The 25,762-nt window shown below is 42.1% G+C and overlaps 1 protein-coding gene across 16 annotated transcripts in view; it reads left to right on the forward strand.

The window, feature by feature from the left end:
* TSNARE1 (t-SNARE domain containing 1) overlaps positions 1-25,762 on the forward strand; it is a 710,453-nt gene that overhangs the window by 368,314 nt on the left and 316,377 nt on the right. For all 16 annotated transcript variants that reach the window (XM_077809735.1, XM_077809733.1, XM_077809719.1 and 13 more), the window contains 3 exons: positions 272-362; positions 8,297-8,371; positions 11,264-11,320. In XM_077809735.1, the coding sequence (XP_077665861.1) occupies positions 272-362; positions 8,297-8,371; positions 11,264-11,320 (223 nt within the window). The remainder of the gene's footprint in view (positions 1-271; positions 363-8,296; positions 8,372-11,263; positions 11,321-25,762) is intronic.

Consider the following 25,762-nt stretch of genomic DNA (forward strand, 5'->3'; position numbering starts at 1 on the left):
CTTTGCACCATCCCATATTAAACCACAGATCCCAACCCATATCTCTTGCTGACTACAACAGGTGACCATTTGCTGGATCCCCTCTCTAACATTTACTATTATCCAACCTTCATGTTGCTGCTTCTGTTATGTATACCTGCCATCACAGCTTCATAGCATAGCCTGTGTGTATATTGGTGTTATAGCAGGAATGTGTTATGAGAGTTTTTTGAGTGAGTCATTATAAAATTAAATTGTAATTGTAATTTGCATGGTCTCTTTTTTTCTACAGGCATGCAACCCAGCAAGAGACCAATAAAACCATTACTACCAGCACCAAAGCTATCAAGCAGCTGTCTGAGATTGTCAGAGGCTCATCTAGGGTATGTGCCTTTTGGGATGCCATTTAGATAAAAGTTTGTTTTTGTTTTTTAAAGATAAGTGGTGGGCAGCAAGTGCCTTAAAGTTGCTGAGCTCGGTATCTTTATAATTTTCTTTGTTTTGATATGGTGATAGTGTTAAATTGCATGCTGCCTCGATAAATCATCATTGCAAAACGGATTCAAGGGACCTCTGAGGACTTGTTGAAAGAGCTCTCTCCTGAGGCTGGCTCTCATTAAATTAGAAATCTATAGTCACATAGTGAAATCCCAGCTCTTTCCTACACTGTGTTTAAAACTTAAGAGCCCACATGTCAACTGGAGTAGCGGGGGAAGGTCCCATGGAAGTCCCTAGACACTAGTTAGTGATGATGTCAAGAGAGGAGCAAATTTCACACTGGGTAAGAGTGAGTCTACAAATAGGTGAAAGTGGATGTAAGTGACAAAGGAGTGACAGTTGCATGGTGTGGCATTCATTGAGTGCAAGTATGTTCAATTTACATACTGAGAGGCAGAGAAGGGAAAATTAGAGCATGCTGAAACTCACACAAAGGATGCTGCTGGTGGTCCCCTTACACTCAATGGCCCGGTAGGTAGAACACTCACCCAGGATGGGGGAGACAGGGGTTCAAAGCCTCACTTTGTAACTTAAAAGTAATTCCTCACCATATTATAATTTATGCCATGCTAGCCCCAATTTTCGCAGGGGCATATTCAGCCCCTATCCATCAAGACCTTGATAATGCCCCCTGCAATGTCATAAGTCCTGCAAGCCTCTCTGGGAACATTTATTTAGCCACATGCAATCAGGCTATGATCAAAAAGCAGGTTGGGCTAAACAAGACTTAAAAAATAAGTATCTTGTGCTGGATCCCATGCCGAAGGTTCCTCGGTTTGACCTTCCATAGTTATCTTGGTCAACTCTGAACCAAATCTGAACTAACCTTGGCAGATGCAGACATCTAATGCACAAATTGAAAATCAAGAACTTCCCAGTGTGCAAGTGTGATTCCCCACAACAGACCATCGAACATATCGCTACCTCCTGCCCAATTTATAAATATGAAGGAGGCATTACCGCAATAAATTCTGCTACCCCTGATGTAGCCATTTGGCTTGATCAGCTTCAGGTGAAACTATAGTTGCTGCTCTACGTCAGACATAGGAAAGAAGGAGAAGGAGAAGAAGCTCCTAACATAAGTGGGTGCATCTCCCATTGACTCCCCCAAATTGGTGTGGGTTACACCCCTACTGGTTGTCCAGCAATTTCTAACAATTTACCACTTACACTCATTTTCTGACCAACTTGTTTCTAATGTGTAACTTACCACATTTATGTCACTGCTGAATTTGGCCCATCGCATTCTCATTGGAGAAGAGTCCAGGGCTTGTTGTGTGCTCATAAGAATGGCCATGCTGGATCAAACCAATAGTCCATCTAGCTCAGTATCCTGTCTCTGACAGTGGTCCGTGCCAGATGCTTCTGGAAGTTGGAGGTTTAGGGACACTGGAACATTGGGTTGCATCCCTGACCATCTTGCTAATAGTTGTTGATGGACCTATCCTCCAAGAATTTATCTAGTTCTTTTTTAACCCATTTATACTTTTGGCCTTCACAACATCCTTTGGCAATGAGTCCCACAGGTTGGCTGTGTGTTGTGTGAAGAAGCATTCCTTTTTGTTTGTTTTAAGCTTTCTGCCTATTGATTTAATTAGGTGACTCCCTAGTTCTTGTGTTATGTGAAGGGTTAAACAACACCTCCTATTCACTGTCTTCACACCATTAATGATTTTATAGACCTCAATCGTATCCCCCCTTACTCATCTCTTTTCTAAATTGACCAATCCCAGTCTTTTTGATCTCTCCTGATACGGAAGCTGTTCAATACCCCCTTATCATTTTTGTTGCCCTTCTTTTTACCCTTTCGAATTCTAATATATCTCTTTTGAGATGACCGGATCTGCACGCAGTATTCAAGGTATGGGCGTACCATGGATTTATATAATGGCATTATGATATTTTCTGTCTTATTATCTATTTGTGTCTTAATGGTTCTTAACATTCTGTTAGCTTTTTTGCCTGCCACTGCACATTGGGTGGATGTTCTCAGAGAATTCTCCACAGTTACTTCAAGATCTCTTTCTGGAATAGTGACAGCTAATTTAGACCCCTTTTCTATGTATAGTAGGGATTATATTTTCTGATGTGCATTACTTTGCGCTTATGAACATTAACTTTCATCTGCCATTTTGATGCCCAGTCACCCAGTTTTGTGAGATCCCTTTGTAACTATTCACAGTCTTCTTTGGACTTAACTGTCTTGAATATCTTTCTATCATCTGCAAATTTTGCCAACTCACTGTTCACTCCCTTTTTCAGATCACTTATGAATATGTTGAACAGCACTGGTCCCAGTACAGATCCTTGGGGGACCCTGCTATTTACCTCTCTCCATTTGTGAAAACTGACCATTTATTCCTGACCTTTGTTTCCTATCTTTTAATCAGTTAGTGATCCATAAGAGGATCTTCCCTTTTACCCCATGATGGCTTAGTTTGCTTAAGCACCTTTCGTGCTCATCTTGGAGAACAGAATCAACCTGAGTGTTTATTAAATGACAGACCCCAGGTAACACAGTAATTCAGTAGCTAAAACAAGAATATAATCCCTGTCTCTCAACTTCTAGTCCTTTACCCACACTACTAGAGCATAGACCCATGAACCATACCTCCCCCTTACTGGATTTTCTCCTGGTGTGCTCTCAGCAACCTGTGCTCTCCTCACACCTGCTCTTCCTGTAGCTTTCACTACCTAACCTTCCGTTAAACCACCCATGCACCTTCGGCTCCCTCCCCACCCCTACAGTCGCTTCTCCTTGATGTTCCCATATGATATTCTCTCCCACTCTGCATTTGCCCTCCTTGTGGTGTACAGGGCTGCTGCTCCCCCAAACTATCCCTGCATCTTCTCCCTCCCTCCCTGGTGTTCTCCAGAATTCCATGTTTCCATTCTTCCTAGACACTGCTTCAAGTATCCCTCCATCTAGAACAAGTATTAGTTGAACTGCCCAACTCAGGGTTTGTCCAAATATTCCCTAAGGGGCTGAAGCTGTGTTAATGTAAAACTCCACGTTGTTTTATAAAGGAGCACAAGCATTGTTTCTTCCTGTTGCCTGCCTGTATTGAGTGGTAAAGAAAAGGATGTACCAGCAAATGAATACTCTAGCGAGGGTCGCGGTAGCCTTTGTCAGAGAGAGAATGAACTGTGGGGCTGTTGAATGGCCAGACTAAAGCTGGCTGGAATGAAACAAAAGGTGCCTCACTGACTTTATAGAGATGTGATGGCCTGGCCATTCTCTGCAGATCCCTGTGTTATTTTGTGCAACACAAATTGGGTCCAGGGGGAAGTCAAATAAGGCCAGCTGAAAAATATTAGCAGTGCCTTGTTCTTGAATAAAGAACAGGAGGACCTGTGGCACCGTAGAGACTAACAAATTTATTTGAGCATAAACTTTCGTGAGCTATAGCTCACTTCATCGGATGCATTCAGTGGAATGCTTATGCTCAAATCAATGTATTAGTCTCTAAGGTGCCACAAGTCCTCCTTTTCTTTTTGCAACACAGACTAACAGGGCTGCTACTCTGAAACCTGTCATTATTCTTGAATGTCATTATCAGCCCTTGAAGCCCAGGTGGATTCCAGCAGAGGAGGCTATGATCAGAACAGGTTTCACTGTAGTGGATGTAAAGTTTTTAAATTAAAGAAAGTATATTTAAGAGCAGAAAGGAAAAGAGATGCAAACGTTTATGGTAATAGGAGAAATAAACTCACAACTCTGTGTTGATATCACATAATAACTTTTCCTCTCCCTGGTCAATTAATTTAACAAATCTTTTTTCACTCTTCCTTTATAACAGTGTGTAGCTTAAATAATTTAACCTACAAATTTTGATGTAATCCTGTAGACTTTGTCCCTTATATAAAACAGATGGCTCTGATAGGGATTGGTTGCTGGGTCTCTTAAGTCACTCTGGAGGAATCTGTGGACAGTGTTCCAAAGTTTTCCTCTTGCAAAGTTTCTTATAGCGTGAGAAACCTTCCATTGATTTAAAGCTTTGTGGTCAGTCCCTTCTGATCCATTTTTCTGTGTACTGCTTTGCACAAGAAGTTTTTCTTTTCCAACAGTGATGTGCCACCAGCCAAGTGCATTATGGGTTTTTTTTCCTACCTTCCTTTGAAGCATCGTTTATTGACTGGAATTGTTGGAGGCAGGAGGCCCACTTGGGTGAATTCATAGTATATCAGGAATAAAGATTCTGGTGTAGATAGACCAGTGACTGGATCCATGCGAGAGAAGGCAGGATGCTGATCTAGCTGGACACACAGTCATGCTGGGGCTATCTCTAACCAACATTAAAGGGCTCACACAGAAAAGCCCCGTCTAACACTGGGTCAGGCTAGGGTTCCAGTGTTTCTTATGGGGCTAATGTTAGGTTTGAATGGTCTCATTAGATAAGTTCTTCAGGGCAGAGAATATCTCTGAATCCATGTTTGTAAAGCATGTTCAAAAGTGATGGTGTTCTATCTCTAAAACGGGGATCATGTTCCCATCTTCTAAAGTGCTTTGAAATCTCAGGATGAGAAATGTGATGTAAGAGCCAGATGTGATTATTGTTATTAAGTGATTTTTAATAATTTAATAATGCATCTGCCATCCCTTATAAAATCTACCTCCCTATTCCTCAGCAATGTCTGAAACACTAAAACATGCACAAAGTTGCTAGATGTTTTTGAACAGTGATTGTAATAGACTATAGTTTTTTTTAATGATGCCCCCTCCCTTTCTCCCAACATACCCCTATGCAAACCTGAATATTTTAGCCCACAAGGGGCTTGAATTTTAAGATGCAAACTTCAAGGGTTCAGAGTACTCTTCTGAACCACGGATGGTTTCTGGAAGATGATCCAACACACACGCTGACTAAAAAATAATATAGTGTTGGTCCCAAACCCTCAATCTTCGAACCATAATGCTGCTGCCCATTGAACTAGAGCACTGCTGGCTGAGGCCTCCTTTTTTTACTGAAAACCTAATGTTAAGAGCTCCTGCTCTCTTTGAAGTCAGTGATAAAATTCTTATTGACTCCAGTGGGTGCAGGACTGGGTTTGGATGGATTTTGGTCAAAACAGTGACCGCTGGTGGATTAAACAACCTGGGAACTGGAACTAGGTGGGGAGACACACCCGCAGTGATCTGGGGCCTGAAACCATGTGTGCTGATGGCTCCGCTTTTCATCCAGCCCTTCTTGCTAATTGTGATATTCTGCTACTCCTCACTGGTGGTGGGTTGCAAAGTTCTCAGTCAGGAGCGGTGGGTGGCAGGGACTGTGTTTGGAATTTCATTAATGTCCATCACCAAGCACTCATTTTTCCAGTTATCCCCAAATAGCTAACATCTAAAGGAGGGTCTCCCCAAATCCATTTGCTAAAGAGGCTCTTGAACAATATTGCTACCAGAAAATAGATTTTAATGACTAGAGATTTTATTTTCAATCACTGAGCCCATGAATAAGGGAGAATGCTTTTCTTGTTCTGGGTACCATGGTGAGCAAAGACTATCTTGTCTCTTGTCGGGCTGTGTTTGTTTGTGATAAAAATAAGCTGCACATTGTTTGCAACTGTTATGTTATCCATTACTAAGTCTCTCAATGCTGCTTAGAGTATATTCAGTATAAGTTATGGGAGTCTCTAAGGTGCCACAAGGACTCTTCGTTGTTTTTGGGAGAAGCCGTGTTTGTCAAACAGAGTGGAGTGTGGCCCCCCATTATTTGCTGAAGAAGGTTTAAAAATAAAATCATAAATCTGTTTATTCTTACAAGGAAAGTATTGTTGTTATTATTGTTATTTATTTATTGTATTTATTAGCATCATTTTATTAGTGTTATTTCTGTTTTGTTACAAGTATTTATGAGGTACTCATCACTGTACTAATTGTCCTTTATAAGATATAAATATGAAAGGCAACTTTCCCATATACTAGAACAAGTATTCAGTGACCCCTGACTTTAAAGTGAGAGAAACATAGCAAAATAAGAAATTCCAGAATGGCAGTTAGAGGGAAGGTCTGAGCAAAGAGTTCCATCTCGTATTCTCTCATAAATGAAGTAGGGTTTCAACTAAGGCGAATGTCCCAGGGAAGTGAATTCCAGAGAGGAGGGCTTGTTACTGAGGACTCCCTGCTTCCCAGCATGTCGGTAAATGTATAGACAAGCCGGCCTCTGATTAGAACTCTTTTGTCCCTAAGCCAATCAGAATGAAGATGATTATTAATGGCACAGCACAGACCAAGTACAGAATGATCCATCAGACAAAATGGTCAAATCAGTCATTCGTCATCATCCAAATAAACTCCTTTTGATGTGACATTCATTCTCCCAGAATCAATGTCCCCGGCATTAAAGACATTTGGGGTCTGCCTTGGCATTTAAAAAGGAGCTGCAGGAGACCAGGCTACAACAGTCTATTCCACTGATAACATCTCTTCTGTAGATGTGTTGTCATTAACTAAATGCATGAATTAAAATGTGCTGTCTAGAGCATCATGCTGTAATATGTTTGCTTTTCATTTTCAATATGCCTATATTATTGCACCGTCTTGTGTGTTTGTTGTATAATGGATAAAGAGTGTGTGGTGTTGTGTTTTGTTTTTGTTTTTGTATTTTTTGCAGCTTGAGAACAAATACTTGTTTTCCCAAAGGAGAATATGGGGATTTGTAACAAGAATTGCAATTATTGATTTCTTGACTTTAGCATCATTAGTGTGACATGATAATTCATATCAATTAGATCTGGCCGAATAGCGGAAAAGGCATTTTTCGGCGTTTTTGGCAAATTTGACTGATATTCATCACATTATATACTCACTGAATAATATTGCTGATTGAATGCTGCAAAACATATTTCCTGAATATGGTGTTCTGTGAGTACTGGTGAAATTTATCTACTAATGTGTTCTTCAAATATGGTTTGACCAGCCCTAAAATAAATGTCATGATGTCAGACAGACTTCCTGTGAAATCAGATGGATAAAACCTGAGGTCTTTACTCAGATTTTGCCTGAAGTCAAACTCCCACTGACGCCAATGGGAATTTGCCTTAGGTCAGATCTATACTAGGAAAGGTTTGCTGGTATAACTATACAGCTTATATTGACAAAAAAGTAATTTTGCCCTTGTAGATTGTACCAGTTTCCTGAGTGAAATAAGCTATACTTTTTTTTCTTGGTATAAGTACATCTGCATTAGGCTTTTGCTTGTATAAAAATGTCATAAAAATCACACCCATAAGCGACTTCCCTACCAGCAAATGTTTATTCTTTAGACTAGGCTTTAGTAATGTCAGAGTGAAATATAAGGGCTTCGGGATTTGGCCTGTTGAAATTAGACATGCAAAAGGCCTTTTAGGTCATGTAGTCCAGATACCACATGGATGAGCATCATAGTCTATTTATTAAATAGATAATAAAGTATTCTAGGAGACAAATAGTCTATGATTGTTCCCTATTGTATTTTCTCTTGTATTGTTTCTGGTCTAGTTTATTTGTCCAACAATAGTGTCCAGCTCTTTCCTTTTAAGTGTTAGGTTGCATAAACTAGGCAAAATCAGTCCTGTTTAGTATATACATAGGCGAATATATGGAAAACTCAAAGGGTAAAGCATCCCCTTACTCACTAGCCAAAATAACTTGCTGTAGCACCTTGGTATTTCTAGTAATTCAGATACTGTTCAAATACCAAGCAGATCTAATGCCGCTTAGCTTAGGAGATCTTGCAGGATTACTGCTCAAGGTCATACACAATCACTTTCTGCTGAATTGTCGGCCATTTTATTGGTTAGTAATGATTTTTTTACTTTACTTTTTGTCTTTTAAATACAGCAAGAGCGACTTCAGCTGGACAGGTTGAATAACCAGCTGTCTGATGCCATCCAGCGGTATGGAGCTGTGCAGAAGGTAATAGGGCTCCCGCACTTCCTTTCACTTGTTGATGTGTGGATTTGGAAGTATGTTGATCAACAGCAACTATGGACTCCCAAGAGCATGGAACTGGCCAACAGGGTGTCTCAGGTCTTATATAGCATGATTATTGCAACATATCTGTACTGTTATTGTGTGGCACAGTGTATTGGAAATACTGCAAAACCTTTAATGAAATAGCAACATAGAAAATAATTTATTGATGAACTGGCTCCATCCCGCCTTGGCTGAATGTCAGTACTGCAACGGCATCACAGCATGGTGCAGCGTAGGGTAACACAAGAGCTGCAGGATGGCTTGTGTGGCTTTAGGAGAGCTGAAAGAGAAAAAGAAACTTTAGTGTGCAGTGTTGCTCTTACCTATGTGATTTAAAGGGACGCTGTCCAACATTGTGAGGCTTAAACATTGACCTACCTTGACAGCTTTGCTATATTAAAAGTTTAAGACCCTAAGGGTTCCAGAGGCCTATAGCTGAATAGAAAATACTACAACAGCTCAAACTGTTAAATAAAGCAACCAAAAGCCAATCCTCTCCTTCTGTTTTCCCTTCCCACCTTATTCCTGGGTGACCGTCTCCATTTGCAAGGTTTCACCAGTCATCTCTATGCTGATGACTCACAAATCTACTTCCCCAACCCTGTCCTTTCTCTTATTGTCTGTTTCTTATCGTCTGTTCCACATATGACAGCCTCGGAGGTAGAGCTGGTCAAAATTCGGAATTTCCGTTCCACAGGAGATTCTGACATTTTAAAGAAAAGTTTTAATTTCAAACCAGAACGAAGACTAGAAATTTTGAACTTTCCTGCAGAAAGAAAATTCTGGATTTTTTGTTTGTTTGAGAACAATTGAAATGTTTCCTTTTGGTTATTTTGAAACAGAGCAGCTAGCTACCCCTGGCTCAAGGGGACTCCCTGGGCTTTCAGGATCCGTGACTCTGGGGCAGCTGCACAATGCAGTCTGCCCCAGAGCTGAGGGCCCCCAGGTTTCCAGACTCTCTGCAGTGGAGTTGGAAGCCAATAGCCTGAGGCTGTATCTGAGCCTCACAGCCTGGGTCGAGAGATTCAGACTGGGGGAACTCGCACTCGCGCTCTAACTATAGCTGTGTAGATGGCACTTTGAAGTTGCGGCTCGAACCGGAGCTTGGGCTTTGACGCTTCGAGAGGGAGGATGGGCTTCCGAGCCTGAGCCCAAGCCAGAGCTGCACAGCTCTTTTTAGAGCACTAGCGTGAATCCTGCTAGCCCGAGTCTCTCCACCCAGCTTCTGTGGGTTGTGTAGACCTATCTAGGAGCCACTGCTAGAGTCAGGTGTCCCAGGTCTTCCGAGTCAACATGGGAGTGCTGCCCTGGAGCTACGGACTGTGTAAGCCTGGGCTCCCCAGCAAACCGCTAGGCGACCTGGCATTTCAGCGGAAGTTCATTGAAACGGAACCGTTTCCACAAAACGCTTCCGTTTCAACGAACTGGCATTTCCCAGCAAAAAAGCCACTTTATCGGGAAAAGCCCTAGCCAGCCATACTCAATGAGGCATCTACCTGAGTGCTCCAAATCCTGTTCAAGCGCAGCCTGGCCAAACTTGAGCTCCTTACTTACCCTTCTTCAATGGGAGTTCCCATGCGCTTGTGTTGAAAGTTGGGAAAAGGAGGATTTTGTGCAAATGAAATATTTGAAGCATACAATCCAGCCCTAACACTTGCATACAAGACGCTTTCTGTGAGGATGTAATGGAATTTTATTTATTTTTATTAAACACACACACAAACCAGTTATATTTCTGATGGGTACCAAAGAGGTACCATCAGGGTAAAAGTCAGGTATCTGAATAACAACTAGTTCTTTCTCTGGCCTTGATTTACCACTTTAACCTGTACTTAATTTTAAATGTGGGCTGTCCCACCCCTGCTTAGCAAAGCGCTTTAATTATGTGCTTAGTTGTAAGGATATGCTTAAGACCCATTAAAGTCAAGCATGTTCTTACGTGCTTTGCTGAATTGGGGCCTTTGCTGATAACACACAATATCATTGAAGTTGAAAGCATTTATTGTTTTTTTTTAAACCCTCATTTACACAACACCATTGACACAGTTTACTTTTTTGCATGTGATGGTGGAAGTAGACTGGGAAGATTCACTTACTGTTTCTCTTGCATTAGAGGCAGGCTGTTAGTTTGGGTTTCCAACACAGCTGGAAAATGTTTTTTTAAAAAGTTTCCATAGAATCGTAGAATATCAGGGTTGGAAGGGACCTCAGGAGGTCATCTAGTCCCACCCCCTGCTCAAAGCAGGACCAATCCCCAACTAATTACCCTTTAAAGTGTGTATATATAATAGCAATGCCACTGTATTATTTCTACTCATATGTCTCTTCATAGAACCTTTCCTCCTCTGTTTCAAAAATCTAAGTGCTGGGTGTAAATTAGATAGCACTGTCTCGTTAACTCACAAGTCAAAAATATCTGTGTAATGGGTTTGTTTGTCGTTAGATACATGTTCATCAGCATATTCCATCTGTGCTGTGCATGTGACTTTTTAAATAAATCTCATAGTGCCAAAATTAGCCGTTGCATTTTGTGAATGCCCGGTTGCGGCAGGAAGCTGAACTGGCTGGTAAATTGCTACTTACCCACATCCTGACTGTCATTTCTTAAATGCATATTTTGTCACCTTGTCATGCTTGAAGCTTAAATGACTTAATTTCTGAAAGGTCTACCTCTTCAAGGCAGTTTTTCCATTGCTAAACTACAGGGTTATTTTAATTTCTATTCTTTTTTTAAATGTAATGTGAATGAAAAAAGAATTTAATATGATTTCCTCCCTGCAATATTAGACCACTGATACATCAACACCAATCCCTTTTTTTCTTCTTTGGCAGAAAATAGCAGAGAAGTCCAAAGCTTTGCTTCCTACGGGGCAGAGAAGCAGCAAACAGGTAGGTATGTGTGTTTGAACTTTAGAGGGCAATAAATCAACCCTTAATAAAGTGCTAGTCTGTAATCCCCTTACTGATGTTGAGTAGCTCCATTGAATTCAATGGGGTTGTTCCTCCTTTCAAAATTGTATATCATTCAGTTGCATGTGTCACCCTTGGCCAATGGCAATGATCGTAGAATCCTAAAAAATAGAAATGTTGAATTATCTTGTTCCGTCCCTGGCTAATTCAGGTCTGTTCCCCACCATATGCTTTCTACTGTTTTGTCCACTCTGAAATGTCTCTAGAAATGGACTTTCCTGAAGAGATTTTTTTCACGTCTAACTGTTTTTACGAGTAGGGAATTTTGCTGATACTGCATCTCAGACCTCAATGTTAAGGTGCAGTCGCCTAGGGAATTTCTACACTCCAATAAAAGACCTGCAGAGGCCTGGGTCAGCTGAGGGCCATAAAACTGTAGTCTACATATTCATGCTTGGGCTGTAGCCCGGGCTCTGAGACCCTGTGTGAGGGTGGTGAGTCTCGGAGCCTGGGCTGCAGCCTGAGCCTGAATGTCTACACGGCTATTTTTAGCCCTGCAGCCCAAGGCCCTTGAGCCGAAGTCAGCCAACCTTGGTTCTGAGACTTGGTGCCGTAAGCGTTGTATTGCAATATAGGTATACCCCTACTCTACATTATTTATGTATTTTACTCTCTCCTGTGTATTTACACATATGCATTAAAGGTGCCTTTCCCAGGCTCTAAGTGCTTTGATAATTACTAAACATAATATATCAAACAATGACTAATCATCAGCCAATCCCATAAAGGGACTTAGATGCCCAGAGCAAAATTCATCCTAAATGCAACTCCAGTGGCTTAAGTAGAGTTACACCCAGAACATAAGAACGGCCACAATGGGTCACACCAATGGTCCATCTAGCCTAATATCCTGTCTTTTGACAGTGGCCAATGCCAGGTTCTGCAGAGGGAATGAACAGAACAGGTAATCATCAAGTGATCCATCCCCTGTCACCCATTCCCTGCTTCTGGTAAACAGAGGCTATGGACACTCAGAGCATGGTGTTGCATCCCTGACCATCCTGGCTAATAGCCATTGATGGACCTATCCTCCACAGACTTATCTAATTCTTTTTTTAAAGCCCTATTGTAGTTTAGGCCTTCACAACATCCCTGGCAATGAGTTCCACAGGCTGCCTGTGTGTTGTGTGAAGAAATACTTCCTTTTGTTCCATTGGGTGACTCCTAGTTCTTGTGTTACGTAAAATGAAGTTGTCCCTCAAATTCTACATTGTGGCATTCAGAAGAGCATGTAGGTGCCTAAAACTACAACTGGAACACCAGAGCACCATACTCAACTCTTCACTTAAGTGTCTACATTTGAAAAAGGGACCCTAAAGTTTCCTTCAAGGGATTTTTGAAAGAGATTCCAGTTTGCCTGTAAATTCACATTTTCCTCCCTTGTTATTGTTCTTAGTTGGAGCTCTGACCATCTTGCTTCCTAAACTCCATCCAGCCCGTGTTTAACATCTCTGTATGTTAATAGCGCTGGTGCTTATCCATAAGGAATAGAGCTGTGAGGAAAACAGAAATCCCCTCCTGCAAAATATTCATATTTTTGAAAAAAAAAAATCTTGCCAACATACAAATGAAATGTTTCATGGGAACGGTTTCAAGAAAAAAATCCATTTCAGGAGGATTGAGAGGGAATGTTTCAGCTTTCCAGCTTGCTTGCCCTGAAGACTCTTGACAATTACACTCCCGGTGCCCCTGGGAGAAAGGGAAGGGCAAGGGACCAGGAAAGCAGAGCCACTGCCCTCTCTGGCTCCAGGATCTGGTGGGAGGGAGGCCGGAAGAGAGTCAGGGTGCTCAGTGTCAGGCACCCCCCAGTAAAGCTTCTGTCGGTTTCACTGACCAAGAGTGAAATTTGACAGGAATCTTCCAGCCAGGCAGCCCTCATTTCAATTTTTGCCAATGGAGAATTGATTTCTTTCTTTCTTTTTTTTTTTCTTTTTTTCTGTGCAAAACATACTTGTTGTTGCATAAAACTTTGGATTTGTGAAATGGCATTTTTCATGTCTAAAAGCATCTGATTTTAAAAAAAATTGAGCATCTCTGCTAAGGAGCTGTTGTGAAGAGTGGGATAGATTCACAGATGATCCTGCAACTATGGAAAAGAAATGGGCTAGAAATTCATATTAATTTGCACGTTTCAAATAATTAAGATTCTGTGTCTGACTTTGTTGTAACTTAGTTGGTATTAGTTTGCTGAGGTGTTAGTGTATTTCTTTAATCTCAGATAAAGCTGTTTTGTTAAATGGTTCCATTGGCTCTCTGCACCTTGGAATAAATATACTTTAATTGTGTTATTAAGTTATGTGTTTATTGCCTTGTGATGTCTTTTTTCCCCCACATTCCCCCAGCAAGTGGTGATCAGTCATGGACAGAGTATTGTACATGATCGCAAAGGCATATTCTTGTATCTTAGTTGGCCAAATCCTGATTCCACTGAAGTCAATCTACAAACTTCTGTTGGTTACAATGGGAATACAATCTGGCTCATTGTGAATATGATATCTTTGGTGGAAACTAACACCCTAAGTCAAGAAACCATCCAAGTACCTGCTTAAAGGTAAACACATGCTTAAGTGTCCTTCTTAAATTAAGGATGCCTTCCTGGACTGGTTTAAACTAAACTGACCTCAGTGGAGCTAGCCTGTTTTACACCAGCTATGGATCTTTTGTGGACAGAAATATTAGACATATTGGGCCACATTCTACTTCATCAGTGTAGCCACACTGCCTTTTGTATATCACTGAAAGCAAATTTTAACCCACATCTTTTAAAGAAAATAGGAAACTGTTAGATCTTATCAGAATTCCTTCCGCTACATATTCTTCATAAACTAAATCCTGAACCCACAAAAGCCAATATTAAACAATCACTCGATTGAGATTTGGCCCTCAAAACCCCAGTAATTTGGCGGAATTGATCTAATATTCACAAGAGAACTTTTATTAGCTTTAGGTGCTTTAAATGGTGAGCAAGAAAATTATTCAAAGCTGCGGTTAAGAATCTAAATGGATTAAGGGCCATTTCTTTGTCTCCAGTCAGGACTAAAAATTAAGCTGACATCTGACATGAGATATTGTCCCCTTGATAAGCTGTGACGTTGGAGGCATCACCAGGCTACAGTCTACTGATCTGAATCTCAGGCACATTGAGTGTCCACAGCTTATATTCATCTTAACAGGAGCATTGCTGACAGCCCCTCTGAAAATCAGGCCATTGATTTTTAATGAGGATTGGTGAAATTATTTGAACCTTTATTCAAAATCTGAACCAGCCATTCCTGGAGAGTACTCAGCCCCTTGCAGAGTTGAGCCCAAGATGGCCAGCTCTGCCACTGCAGATCAATCACAGTTGATTTGTGGATGACAGTGATGACAGAGGGGATGACAGTGAAATATTTGCCCAACAAAGATAAAATTCCAGACAAGTGATTTATAAATAAGTTGAGAAATGTTATCAGGACAGAATAGATTTCCAAAGGAAGGAACTAGCATCATGGATACCAGAAGAATCCAGTTTGTATTACACAGTGAAAAATTTTAAAATAAATGTTCCATTTGTTTTACTGCTATGTTGCTACTGTGTTAGACACCTCACAGTCAGTCACTGGAGTGGATGTCACCAGTTGGCAGAGTCCTCTAGTTCGTGGCGGGATTTCATGCTTGTCATGATTTGATGTTTGGCTTGTATATAACCACAGCTGAGACACAAACTGGGACTGTCCAGGTTCAAAGATAGCATGTTTACTAAGTGAAGCAGAAAAGATTTTTCCCTCTGGCTGAGCTTTTAGGGGCTGGGCTAAACATGTCTCAGCTGGAAGTCCCTTTTCTTCATAACTTACACTTTGCCAGTTAAAGTTGGTGACTTTTTACTTCAATGCATGTGAAATGGTGGTTATGAAATGTCCTTTTGTGGAAATTCATACCGGCCAGGCCCACATCTTCAAAACATACTCGTGTACATACGCAGATTTGCATATGCCCAGCTTGGGTGCCAGCAATACCTGAGGTGCGTGTGCTTGTATGTGCAATTCCCTGATGGACATGCTCAGATCAGCTTTGAATTTGTGTGTGTGCATATATTTGCTTCTATAATCAATCTGAGATCTTTTTGTTTTCTCCCTCTTTAAAATATACAAAAGAAATTAAATGTATAAAACTTGCTGATGTTAAAGCAGTGACTGTTATGCTTGATTTCCCCCCCACCTGCATAGGAGTCAGGAAATTAAAAAATTATGGTTCCCACAGCAACTGCAACTCGACTATATTGTGCATATTTTAAGGCTTTTAAGTTAACACCTTGTACAGCAATACAAAATGCAACATATGTGTAGGAGAGCTGATTTGTGCTCGTTTTGGAAATCAGACAGTGAATTTCCTGATGCTTGTGCATGGAAAAATCTCCATGATAATGCTGCCATAATGCAAAGAGTTGGTTCCCACCCCCCCTCCCCCAATTGCAATTTATTGTAACAGGTTTGAAAACTGATGGCATCCCTACAATCTTCTACTTGCACTGGTGGGCAGGCATACTGAGATGTTCAATTACCTAAATCCTAATGAGAGTCCTTTGGGAAGTAACTAATTTCCTTTGCATTCCCTCTCTGGTGGCAATGATTTAAAGCAGTGGTTCTCAAACTGTGGGTCGGGCTGGCTGAGACTTGCTGGGGCCCAGGGCCAAAGCCCAAGCCCAAACCTGAAGGCTTCAGCCCTGGGAGGTGGGGCTAAGGTTACAGGCCTCCTGCCTGGGGCTGAAGCTCTTGGGCTTCGGCTTTGCTCCCCCCTGGGGTGATGAGGCTTGGGTGGGCTCAGGCTTCTGGTGTCCTGTAGTAATTTTTGTTCTCGGAAGGGGGTCGCGGTGCAATGAAGTTTGAGAACCCCTGCTTTAAAGGGTGCAAAGTGAAACTTCAAAAGACTTTCTTTTAATGTATTTACAATAATTAATGTTTAATGAAGTATTCTGTTTTGCTTATTTGGCTTTACAATATCTACCAAAAGACACTGGTCACAAGCTTAGACTCCTATAACAGGCACATAAACACACTATCAAATGTAAAAAACAAAAGCCAGCGGCAACTCCGCAAAATATGGCTGTACCTCCTTAAACCATGTAGCAAAGGAGAATTGAGGAAAAGTATCTTGTTCTTCTCAGTTATTACTTCTCATATAACATCTCCTTCCCCAAACACCCACTGAAAGAGGAGTCTTGCAGTGTGCCATAAATCATAGCATCATAGAAGTTTAGGTCTGGAAGGGACATCAGGAGGTCATCTAGTCCAGCATCCCATGCCCTGCAGTGTGCCCTGAAGATAAACAAGTACAAGCTATATTGAATGAAAAGGAGGAGTGAGTTCTAAAGCTGAAGGGCTCTCAAGTACCTGCCATTCCATCAATTACACTGAAATGGACCAGAGCAGATCCAGCTTGAGCGCCATCGCTAATCTTGAATGGGTCAGCATGTCAGCAGCCCCAGTGTATTCTGCATAGGTGAACTCTCTTCAGGGCTCCTTCTTTTGCTCAAGGTTCTCACAGAGTCTTCAGTTATTATAACTGGTCATGAACTCGATTTTACTTATTAATCGACTGATAATGGAGCCCCTCAACAAGGATACTTCCTGACTGATCCTTGGAAAAGTTTGGAAGGGAAAAGTACAACTTTGTTACAAATAAGGAATAAAATGTAAACTGGAACTTTCCCAGAAATTGGCAAAATCCAAACTGACAGTTTAAAAAAAAAACCTGAAACACATTTTTGTTCTGGTGTTTTTAGAAAATAAAATGACTGTAATTCTGATAGTATAATGCCACCCTCTTTATTTCCTCCTTCCCACTCAGGGGAAGAGGATAATTACTACCACTGAACAGAACAGTTGCCAAAAAAAAATGTTTGTAGTTTTTATTTTGTATGACTACTTGACCCTTTCTTTCAAGGGTTAATAAGTAAAATTTCTTGAAAAGACAGCTAATAAACCTCTGTTTACATTCAAAGAGATTATTTCTGCAAATCACACCAATTTATCTCAGCTTTAAATGCACTTCCCCCTTGCAGGAAGTGTGACTTGTGATTCTTTTGTGTGTGTGCACCTGTGCATTTGCACACTTGTGTATGCATGTGTGTGTGCATCTCTCTTTAAATTCCTCTTTGTTGCTGAATACAACAAAATTCTCATTTGGGACATTAAGATTTAATCTTCAACTTTAACGAGAATCATCCATTGACATTATACATAATTTATCATACCTCTACTGTGGCCACAATCTAAAAAGACAATATTTGCCAAACCTGGTATGTGAAGTACTGCAGTTGAGACCTGATGAAATGTCCATTCAAGTCAATCCACTTACTTCAGTGGGCTTTGGATTGTCCCTTTATTTCCTATACTTAGAAGAGGAAATATCTGTGGTAATTTTGTGGTATTTATTGTCCTGTTATTGTCATTATCTATTTATTTGTAGTACCGCAACACCTAGGAGCCCCAGTCAGAGAGCAGGACCTCATTGTGCTTGGAGCTGTGCACAACCAGAACAAAATGGCCCCAAAGAGATTACGTTCAAAATACATTATGACTGGTCAATATAAATTATGTCCACAATGACTTTAACGTAACTACTGTGTATCGTACTTTTCATCCCAACTTTTTTGCAGGATTGCTATGTCAAAATGATATATTCATCCTGAATCCAAACTGAATAGACATGATTTTTTTTTGTTTTTTTTTTTAAATACAAAACATCCTCTTACAGTCACAGAGACTGATAAAAAGAAAGCTTTTGCATACAAATGGAACAGATTTTTATTATGATCGTCTAACAAATGGCTCATCCTAACATCAGCCCAATTCCTAATGTTTTGGGCTAGCTGGTATATTTTAAGCAATCAGGATTGTCTTCAGCTTCTCTAGTAAATATAATGTCAATTGGTACATCTGTTCAAGGTTATTTCATCGTTAACCACCCCCATAATGAAGAAATATGTTAATTGAATAATTTTCTTCTGGTTCATGACCCTTCACTGGGAACTGAAACAAGACTTGATTAAGCTAATGCATTCACCTGATCAGACTATAGAAGACTTTATAGCACTCTGATTAGCTATGACGTTGATTAGGAGATAGTGAGTGAATGATCTATAGGCTTTGATGGTGAATCCTCCGTGTTCAGTTCTTCAGATAGACAAAGTAACCCTTTCACCCAACCCAAACTTTCTCCATAAAGCTATCAAGGGTTCTATTTAAACTAATTGAATTAACACTATCATAATTACACTCCTTTTATTTTTATTACATTTTATTTTGGTTTTTGTTTGTTTTCTTTCCAGCCCTTTAACTGTTACACAGAAGCTTGACTGCATACGGCAAATGTTCAGGGAACTTGGAGTTAGTACAAAGCTATCCCAAGTACAGCCTCAAATTTTTAATCCTTTTGGAGATAGGAAAGAGTATCTCTAGTCAAAGGCTTCGTAAGTGGACTGTCTCATATATTTAGACCTGTTTTAAATCTGTTAGAGGAGAAGGGAGGCAAGCCCCTATTCCTCAGGGGCAGTGCATGTGTTTGTTTGTTTGCATACTTGCTTGCTGGTTGTTTTGTTTTTTTAGTTTTCAGGGGCTGGTAGGAGGCTGTGTGCTGTGAAAGAAGCAGAGCCTTTAATCATAACAGAATCCCGATTGGGGTCATGGCTTTCCTGATTAGGGGCGGGGCTTCCCTGATTAGGGGACCTTTCTAGCTAAACAGCCAGCCCATGGCAGAGGAGCCAGCAAACTGAGCTCGAAACAGAGAGTTTGTAGCGGAAATCTGGCGGAGGATGTATGTGGTGTTGTGTGTTTGTGTGTGTGTGTATTTTTTTTTCTCCATGACAGGAGCTTAGGAGGGAGGGCTATGACAGCTGCAGAGGCAGCCAAGGTAGTGATCCAAGGAATGGAAGAGACAATGAAGATGAGTGGATGTGGAAGCTGCGGCACATACGTTGTCCTGGAGTGGGTACCTGAAAAGTGCTTCATTTGTATGAAGTGTCACCTGATACAGGGGATGGAAGAGAAGATCTGAGGTTTGGAGATGCAGGTAGAAACTATGGTTGAGTTTTGAAGGGGATTCAAGCAGATGATGGAAGGGAAGGGAAGAAAGGTTGAAGGGAAATCTCAAGACTCGCAAGCTGGACTGGAGAACTGTGAGGGTAGAGTGCTGGGTGAAGAGTGTGGCCAGTGGAAGCGTGTGACTACAAGAACCAGGCAGAGGAAAAGACTGGCTAGTGAACGAGAAAGAGAGCTCAGGAGCAGGTTTGCTGAGTTGGAGACTGAAAACGGGGTACAGCAAGCAGTAACAAGAGGTGGGAAGGCAAGAAATAAGAGAAGAGCAACTAGTCCTACAAGAAGAGAGGAAGAGTCAATGGAGATTTCCTGGGGCTCTGAACTCTGGCTGACAGAGAATGACTTGCAGAAGACTGCAAGTGAGAACACAAGACAAGAGGACTTGCAGCCAGAAAGAACAGAACAGAGAAGGCTGGGGAATCTCATCAGAACCAAGAAGAGGCAGGTCTATGTGATTGGGAGTCCCCTACTAAGAAGAACAGACAGACCTGTCACCAGATCTGATCCAGTGAATAGAAGGATATTCTGTCTCCTGGAGTTAACATTTGGGATGTGAACCTGAGGCCGAAGAGGATCCTAATTGGAGCTGTAAAGAATCCACTGATTTTCCTTAATGTGGGAGCAAAGGATACAGATAGATTTTCACTGGAATGCATCCAGGGAGACTATGCCACGCTAGGGAAGATGCTTGAAGAAGTGGAGGTTCAGGTGGTCTTCAGTGGGATTCTACCTGTCCGTAGAGGAGGAGAGCAAAGGCAAGACAAAATTATGATGATCAACAGATGGCTCAGGCAGTGGTGCTATAAGGAAGGCTTTGGGGTGTTTAACCACTGGGAGGCATTCATGGACAGAGGACTGTTCTCATGGGACGGACTCCACCTGAACAAAGAGGGGAATAGACTTCTGGGATGGAGGTTGGCACAACTGATTAAAAGAGCTTTAAACTAGGAATTCAGGAGAGACACTTGAGAGACACTCATGCAATATCCATGCCTGTTTCTAACATTGTGTGGGAGGAAAATCAGGTAAGAGAGGATACAGCAATAGAGAAAGAAACAACAGAGGGTAGGTGAATGGATAGCAATACCAATGACACTAACAATCAGCTAGGCGATACTGGCAGTAGAATGACTACCTAATTAGGTGAGGAATCTGGGAAAAGCCAAGCAGAAACAACTAAGACATCTGTAGACCCATGCAAGGAGCCTGGATAACAAAATGGAGGAACTAGAGCTACTGGTGCAGCAAGTAAAACCAGATATTATAGAGATAACAGAAACATGGGGGTATAGTAGTTGTGACTGGAGCATAGGCATTACAGGGTATGTGTTGTTCAAGAAAGATGGAAATAAAGGTAAAGGTGGTGGAATAGCATAGTATAGTGCAAATGGTGGATTCTCTCTTCCTTTAAGTCTTTAAATCATGGTTTGAGGACTTCAGCAACTCAGACAGAGGTTATGGGTCTGGTGGTAGGTGAGGTTCTATGGAATGTGATTTTCAGGAGGTCAGACTAGATGATCACAATGGCCCCTTCTGTCATTAAAGTCTATGAGACAATGGCCCAAAGTAGTTTCTTTATGTTTGAAATATATGTTTGTATTAGACAGAGGACATGTTCCAACCAACATGATCACAGCTTTGTTCCAGGATGCCAGAGTGCTTTACCGAACTATATACATCACTTGCTTTCCATTCAACTTATCCTCCACTTCCTGTAGTTCCTTCCTTCCTTCCACTTCCTGTCTCTGTGATAGAAGGCATCAGCTGTGTAACAGGACACAAGGCCACTGCACAGCAAGGTCAAGAAATGAGTACTTCACATTAAAACTCCAGGGAAAATGTAAATTGGCAGAATGGCATTTCTGGTATCAGACCTTGAATTTGAACAGGACACTTGGGTCAACTCCTCTTTCATCAGTGGTAGTTAACAATTATGTTGTGGTGGGGTCAGTGCAAGAACACAGATGATCAGGATTTCAGTTTTACACCTTACACAATGGTCCAAACCTTTTTGGGCCAGATTTTTAAAAGGTATATATAGATGTTGCTGGGCACAGTATTGCAATGCCTCACTGACTGTGGTGTCTGAATTGCATTTTCAAAAGGGATTTAGGCACTAAAGCAGGGGTGGGCAAACTGCGGGCCGCATCTGACCCATCAGACCTTTTAATCCGGCCCTTGAGTTCCCACTGGGGAGCAGGGTTGGGACCTTTCCCCACTCCTGTGCTCCAGCTGGGGAGCGGGGTCGGGGGCCTTGCCTTGCTCCTCTCTGTGTGTGCAGCAGCTCCACCTGGCTCCCAGAAGCAGGGACAGTCGGGGCTCCACACGCTGCCCTCTCCCCAAGCGCCGGCTCTGCAGCTCCCATTGGCTGAGAACTGCGGCCAATGGGAGCTGCGGGGGCAGTGCCTGCGGATGGGGCAGCACGGAGTGGCCCTGCCTCCTCGTGGGAGCTGGGGGGTGGACGGGCCACTGTTTCCAGGAGCTGCTTCAGGTAAGTTTTGCCTGGATCCTTCACCCCTGAGCCTCCCCCTGCGCCCCAACCCTCTGCCCCAGCGCTGATTGCCCTCCAAACCCTTTGATTCCAGCCTGGAGCACCCTCCTGCACCCTAAACCCCTCATCCCCAGTCCCACTCCAGAGTCTGCACCCCCAGCTGGAGCCTCACCCCCCCCCATGCGCCCCAATCTCCTGCCCTAGCCAAGAGCTGCCTCCGAACCCCTCCATCCCGGCCCAGAGCACTCTCCTGCACCCCAACCCCCTCATCCCCAGCCCCACTCCAGAGTCTGCACCCGCAACCAGAGTCCTCGCCCCCCCCTGTGCCCGCTAATCCCCTGCCCCAGCCGTCCTGCCATACAATTTCCAGACCGAGATGTGGCCCTCGGGCCAAAAGTTTGCCCAGCCCTACACTAAAGAGCCAAAATCTCATTGACAGTTGATGGGATTTAGCTCCTAAATACGTAAATACCTTTTGAAAGTGAGATGTAAACACCTAAATCAGTTCAGTGGTGCAATGCTGAACACAGCAATGCCTAAATAACATTACGAATCTGGGCCTTCAGTTTAAAACTGAATTATTCGCAAAAGATAGAAAGGTGAACTTCCAGAGACACACTGTGGGGACAAAGCTGCCCTCTCCTGAATTAAGGATACTGCTTCCCAACAACACCCTGGATTTTCCTTGGCGATCTCCCATCAAACTCCTTTCCATAGTTTATCCTGCTTCATGTGTGGGGTTTGCCAAAAATCATAGCCACAGGTGGAGTGGTTGCTGATTTAGCTGGAAAGTGGAGCTGTCTGTATCTGGCACATGGGCGAAAGATTTCCTATTCACTGACTGGATTTTTTTTATTTATTTATTTTTTGATAGCTCAAAAGGCAATACGTCATTCGTAGGAGGAGCAGCGAGAGAGCGATTCTCTTGTGCTAAGCCTCCACAATAGTCTGTGTGCTTTGATGTTTAAGCCAGTTTATTCAGACATTCCCGTCCCATACCCCAGTCTCTGAGTCATTATCAGAGTCTTCACACATGCTGAATGACAGGTTGTTTTGTCTGAAATGAGCACCCCAAGTCTCACTGCCTTCCTATGTCAGTGCTTGCAGTTGTATTCTTTAATCCTGCAGCTGTTCTCTCCGCGCTGAAGATGTAGAGCCCAGAGAACGAGAGAGTTTGGGGAACGGTGACGCCAGGGGTGTGTGGGTGGCTTGTGATGTACTGAAATGAAACGCCTGCCTGCACGTGCCTTGTTAATTAGAAGACAGTGCTATGGGGGCTTGATATTAGTGAGCTAGGCTCAGTCACATAACATAGTGTCCATTTTAGTGAGCCTCCCTAGTCAGTGATTGCTCTAAAACCTTGTAAATTGACTTAATTACTTAAATATTTACAGTGTCCCCATATGGTAAGTATAAGGGAGAGTGCAAACACTGACACAGAGTTATTTAAAAAAAGAGGAGGACTTGTGGCACCTGAGAGACTAACCAATTTATTTGAGCATAAGCTTCCGTGAGCTACAGCTCACTTCATCCGATGTAGCTCACGAAAGCTTATGCTCAAATAAATTGTTTAGTCTCTAAGGTGCCACAAGTCCTCCTTTTCTTTTTGCGGATACAGACTCACACGGCTGCTACTCTGAAAGGTGTTATTTAAGGCCTAACTGGAAAGATTTTACAGAGGGCCACTGTATATAAGAGTGTAGACAGGCATCATTGCCCAGTCTTTATACAGACCTTACTGGGGTCTTGGACGGTGCTTTTGCCTATGTTCCTACTAATGCCGACCTCCTTGCCCAGTGCACAGAGTGTACATATAGACAGTATGGTGGTATGGAGCCACGGCTAGCACTGCTGCCTGTAAGCTGACCCGTGCCAGCGATTCCTTGTCCAATGCACAGCCTGTGTGGGATGTGGATGCAGTTTTTCCCCCTGCAGTTGGCTTTGTGCAGGCTTCCGTGTTAGAGTTAAAACAAATATAGGCTAAATCTCTGGACTGACTAACATTAGTATTGCACTGTAGCAAATGTAAGGTCTCAGTAGCAATAAAATAAAATAAAAATCAAGCTAATTCCTGGACTGGTTATGTTTGCTTGGATTTTGTTCACTGCACAATTTTGTTTTTATTTTTCTTCCTTGAGCAGGAAGCTGCTGATGTAATAGGCATGTCGTTTATGCTCAGTGGAAGCGGTTGGTGGGTTTTGCCTGGGTGATGGTGATGCTTCATCATTTAGATGACCTCATCCATTTCCCCGCCCCTTCCCCCTTCAGAAATTACATTGCATGAGCTGAAATTGACTCTTGCCCTGGCAAAAGTCATGCAGTTACCGGGAAACAAATGTGAAACCTTACCCAGTATGTCACCTTGTTCCAAAGTGAATGCAGTATTATTTAATGCATTTAAACCCCTGAGGAGATGGATTATTGAAAGGAAGAAAACTGTATTCTTCTAAACCCTCTTTGACAGCAGCGTTTATAACGTGATTAAAGTGAATGGCAGTGGTATTTTCCCCAGAAGAATACATTTAAAAATAGAGTAACCCTTGCATCACTAGGATGAAGATACAAGTCCTTGGTAAATTGCGTCAGTGAACCGGAAACAGATATCCCCTTTTCAGCTTTGCCTCGCTAAGATATAGCACACAACCAGCAGCACAGGGCGTGAATCCACAACACAGCCTTGCCTGTATGTATATTCTGTTCACAGGGCAAGGAGAATGGTAGTATAGAATGGCATATAGAGAATGGTAATACAATTAATGCCAATCAACATGGGTTTGTGGAAAATAGATCCCGTCAAACTAACTTGAGATCTTTTTTTTGACAAGATTACAAGTTTGGTTGGTACAGGTAAGAGTGCTAAAGTAATATACTTCTGTAAGGTGTTTGACTTGCTACCGCAAAACATTTTGATTAACCCCCTGCCCCCCACTCTCCTGCTGGTAATAGCTCATCTTAAGTGATCACTCTCCTTACAGTGTGTATAGTAACACCCATTGTTTCATGTTCTCTATGTATATAAATCTCCCCACTGTATTTTCCACTGAATGCATCCAATGAAGTGAACTGTAGCGCACGAAAGCTTATGCTCAAATAAATTGGTTAGTCTCTAAGGTGCCACAAGTACTCCTTTTCTTTTTGCGAATACAGACTAGCATGGCTGCTACTCTGAAATCTGTCATTATGTTAATTGTAAATGTACACCCCTATGACTAAATAACACAGTTACATGATGGGGACTCTATCCTGGGAAGCAGTGAATGGGTGAGTTTCTAGTGGAGTCTGAAAAAGATTTGGGGGTCATGGTGCATAATCAGCTGAATGTGCGACACTGTGTCCAAAAGAGCTAATTAGATTCTCCTCTTTATGCATCTGAACAGGACTAGAGAGGTTATTTTACCTCTGCTTTTGGTAGTGGAGCGACTCCTGCTGGAATACTGTGGCCAGTTCTGGTGCCCAGAGTTCAAGAAGGGTGTTGGTAAATTGGAGATGGTTCAGAGAAGAACCAGGAGAATGATTAAAGGATTAGAAAACATGTCTTATAGTGGTAGACTCAAGAAGCTCAATCTATTTAGCTTAACAAAGAGAAGGTTAAGGGGTGACATGATCACAGTCTATAAGTACCTACATGGGAACAAATATTTGATAATGCTCTCTTCAACCTAGCAAAGATATAACAAGATCCAGTGGCTAGGAGTTGAAACTAGACAAATTCAGGCTGGAAGTAAAGCATTAAAAATTTTAACAGCAAGAGTATTTAACCATTGAAACAATTTTCCACGAGTTGTGGTGGATTCT

The sequence above is a fragment of the Eretmochelys imbricata genome, chromosome 2, assembly GCF_965152235.1.
Source record: "Eretmochelys imbricata isolate rEreImb1 chromosome 2, rEreImb1.hap1, whole genome shotgun sequence".
Lineage (NCBI taxonomy): Eukaryota > Metazoa > Chordata > Testudines > Cheloniidae > Eretmochelys > Eretmochelys imbricata.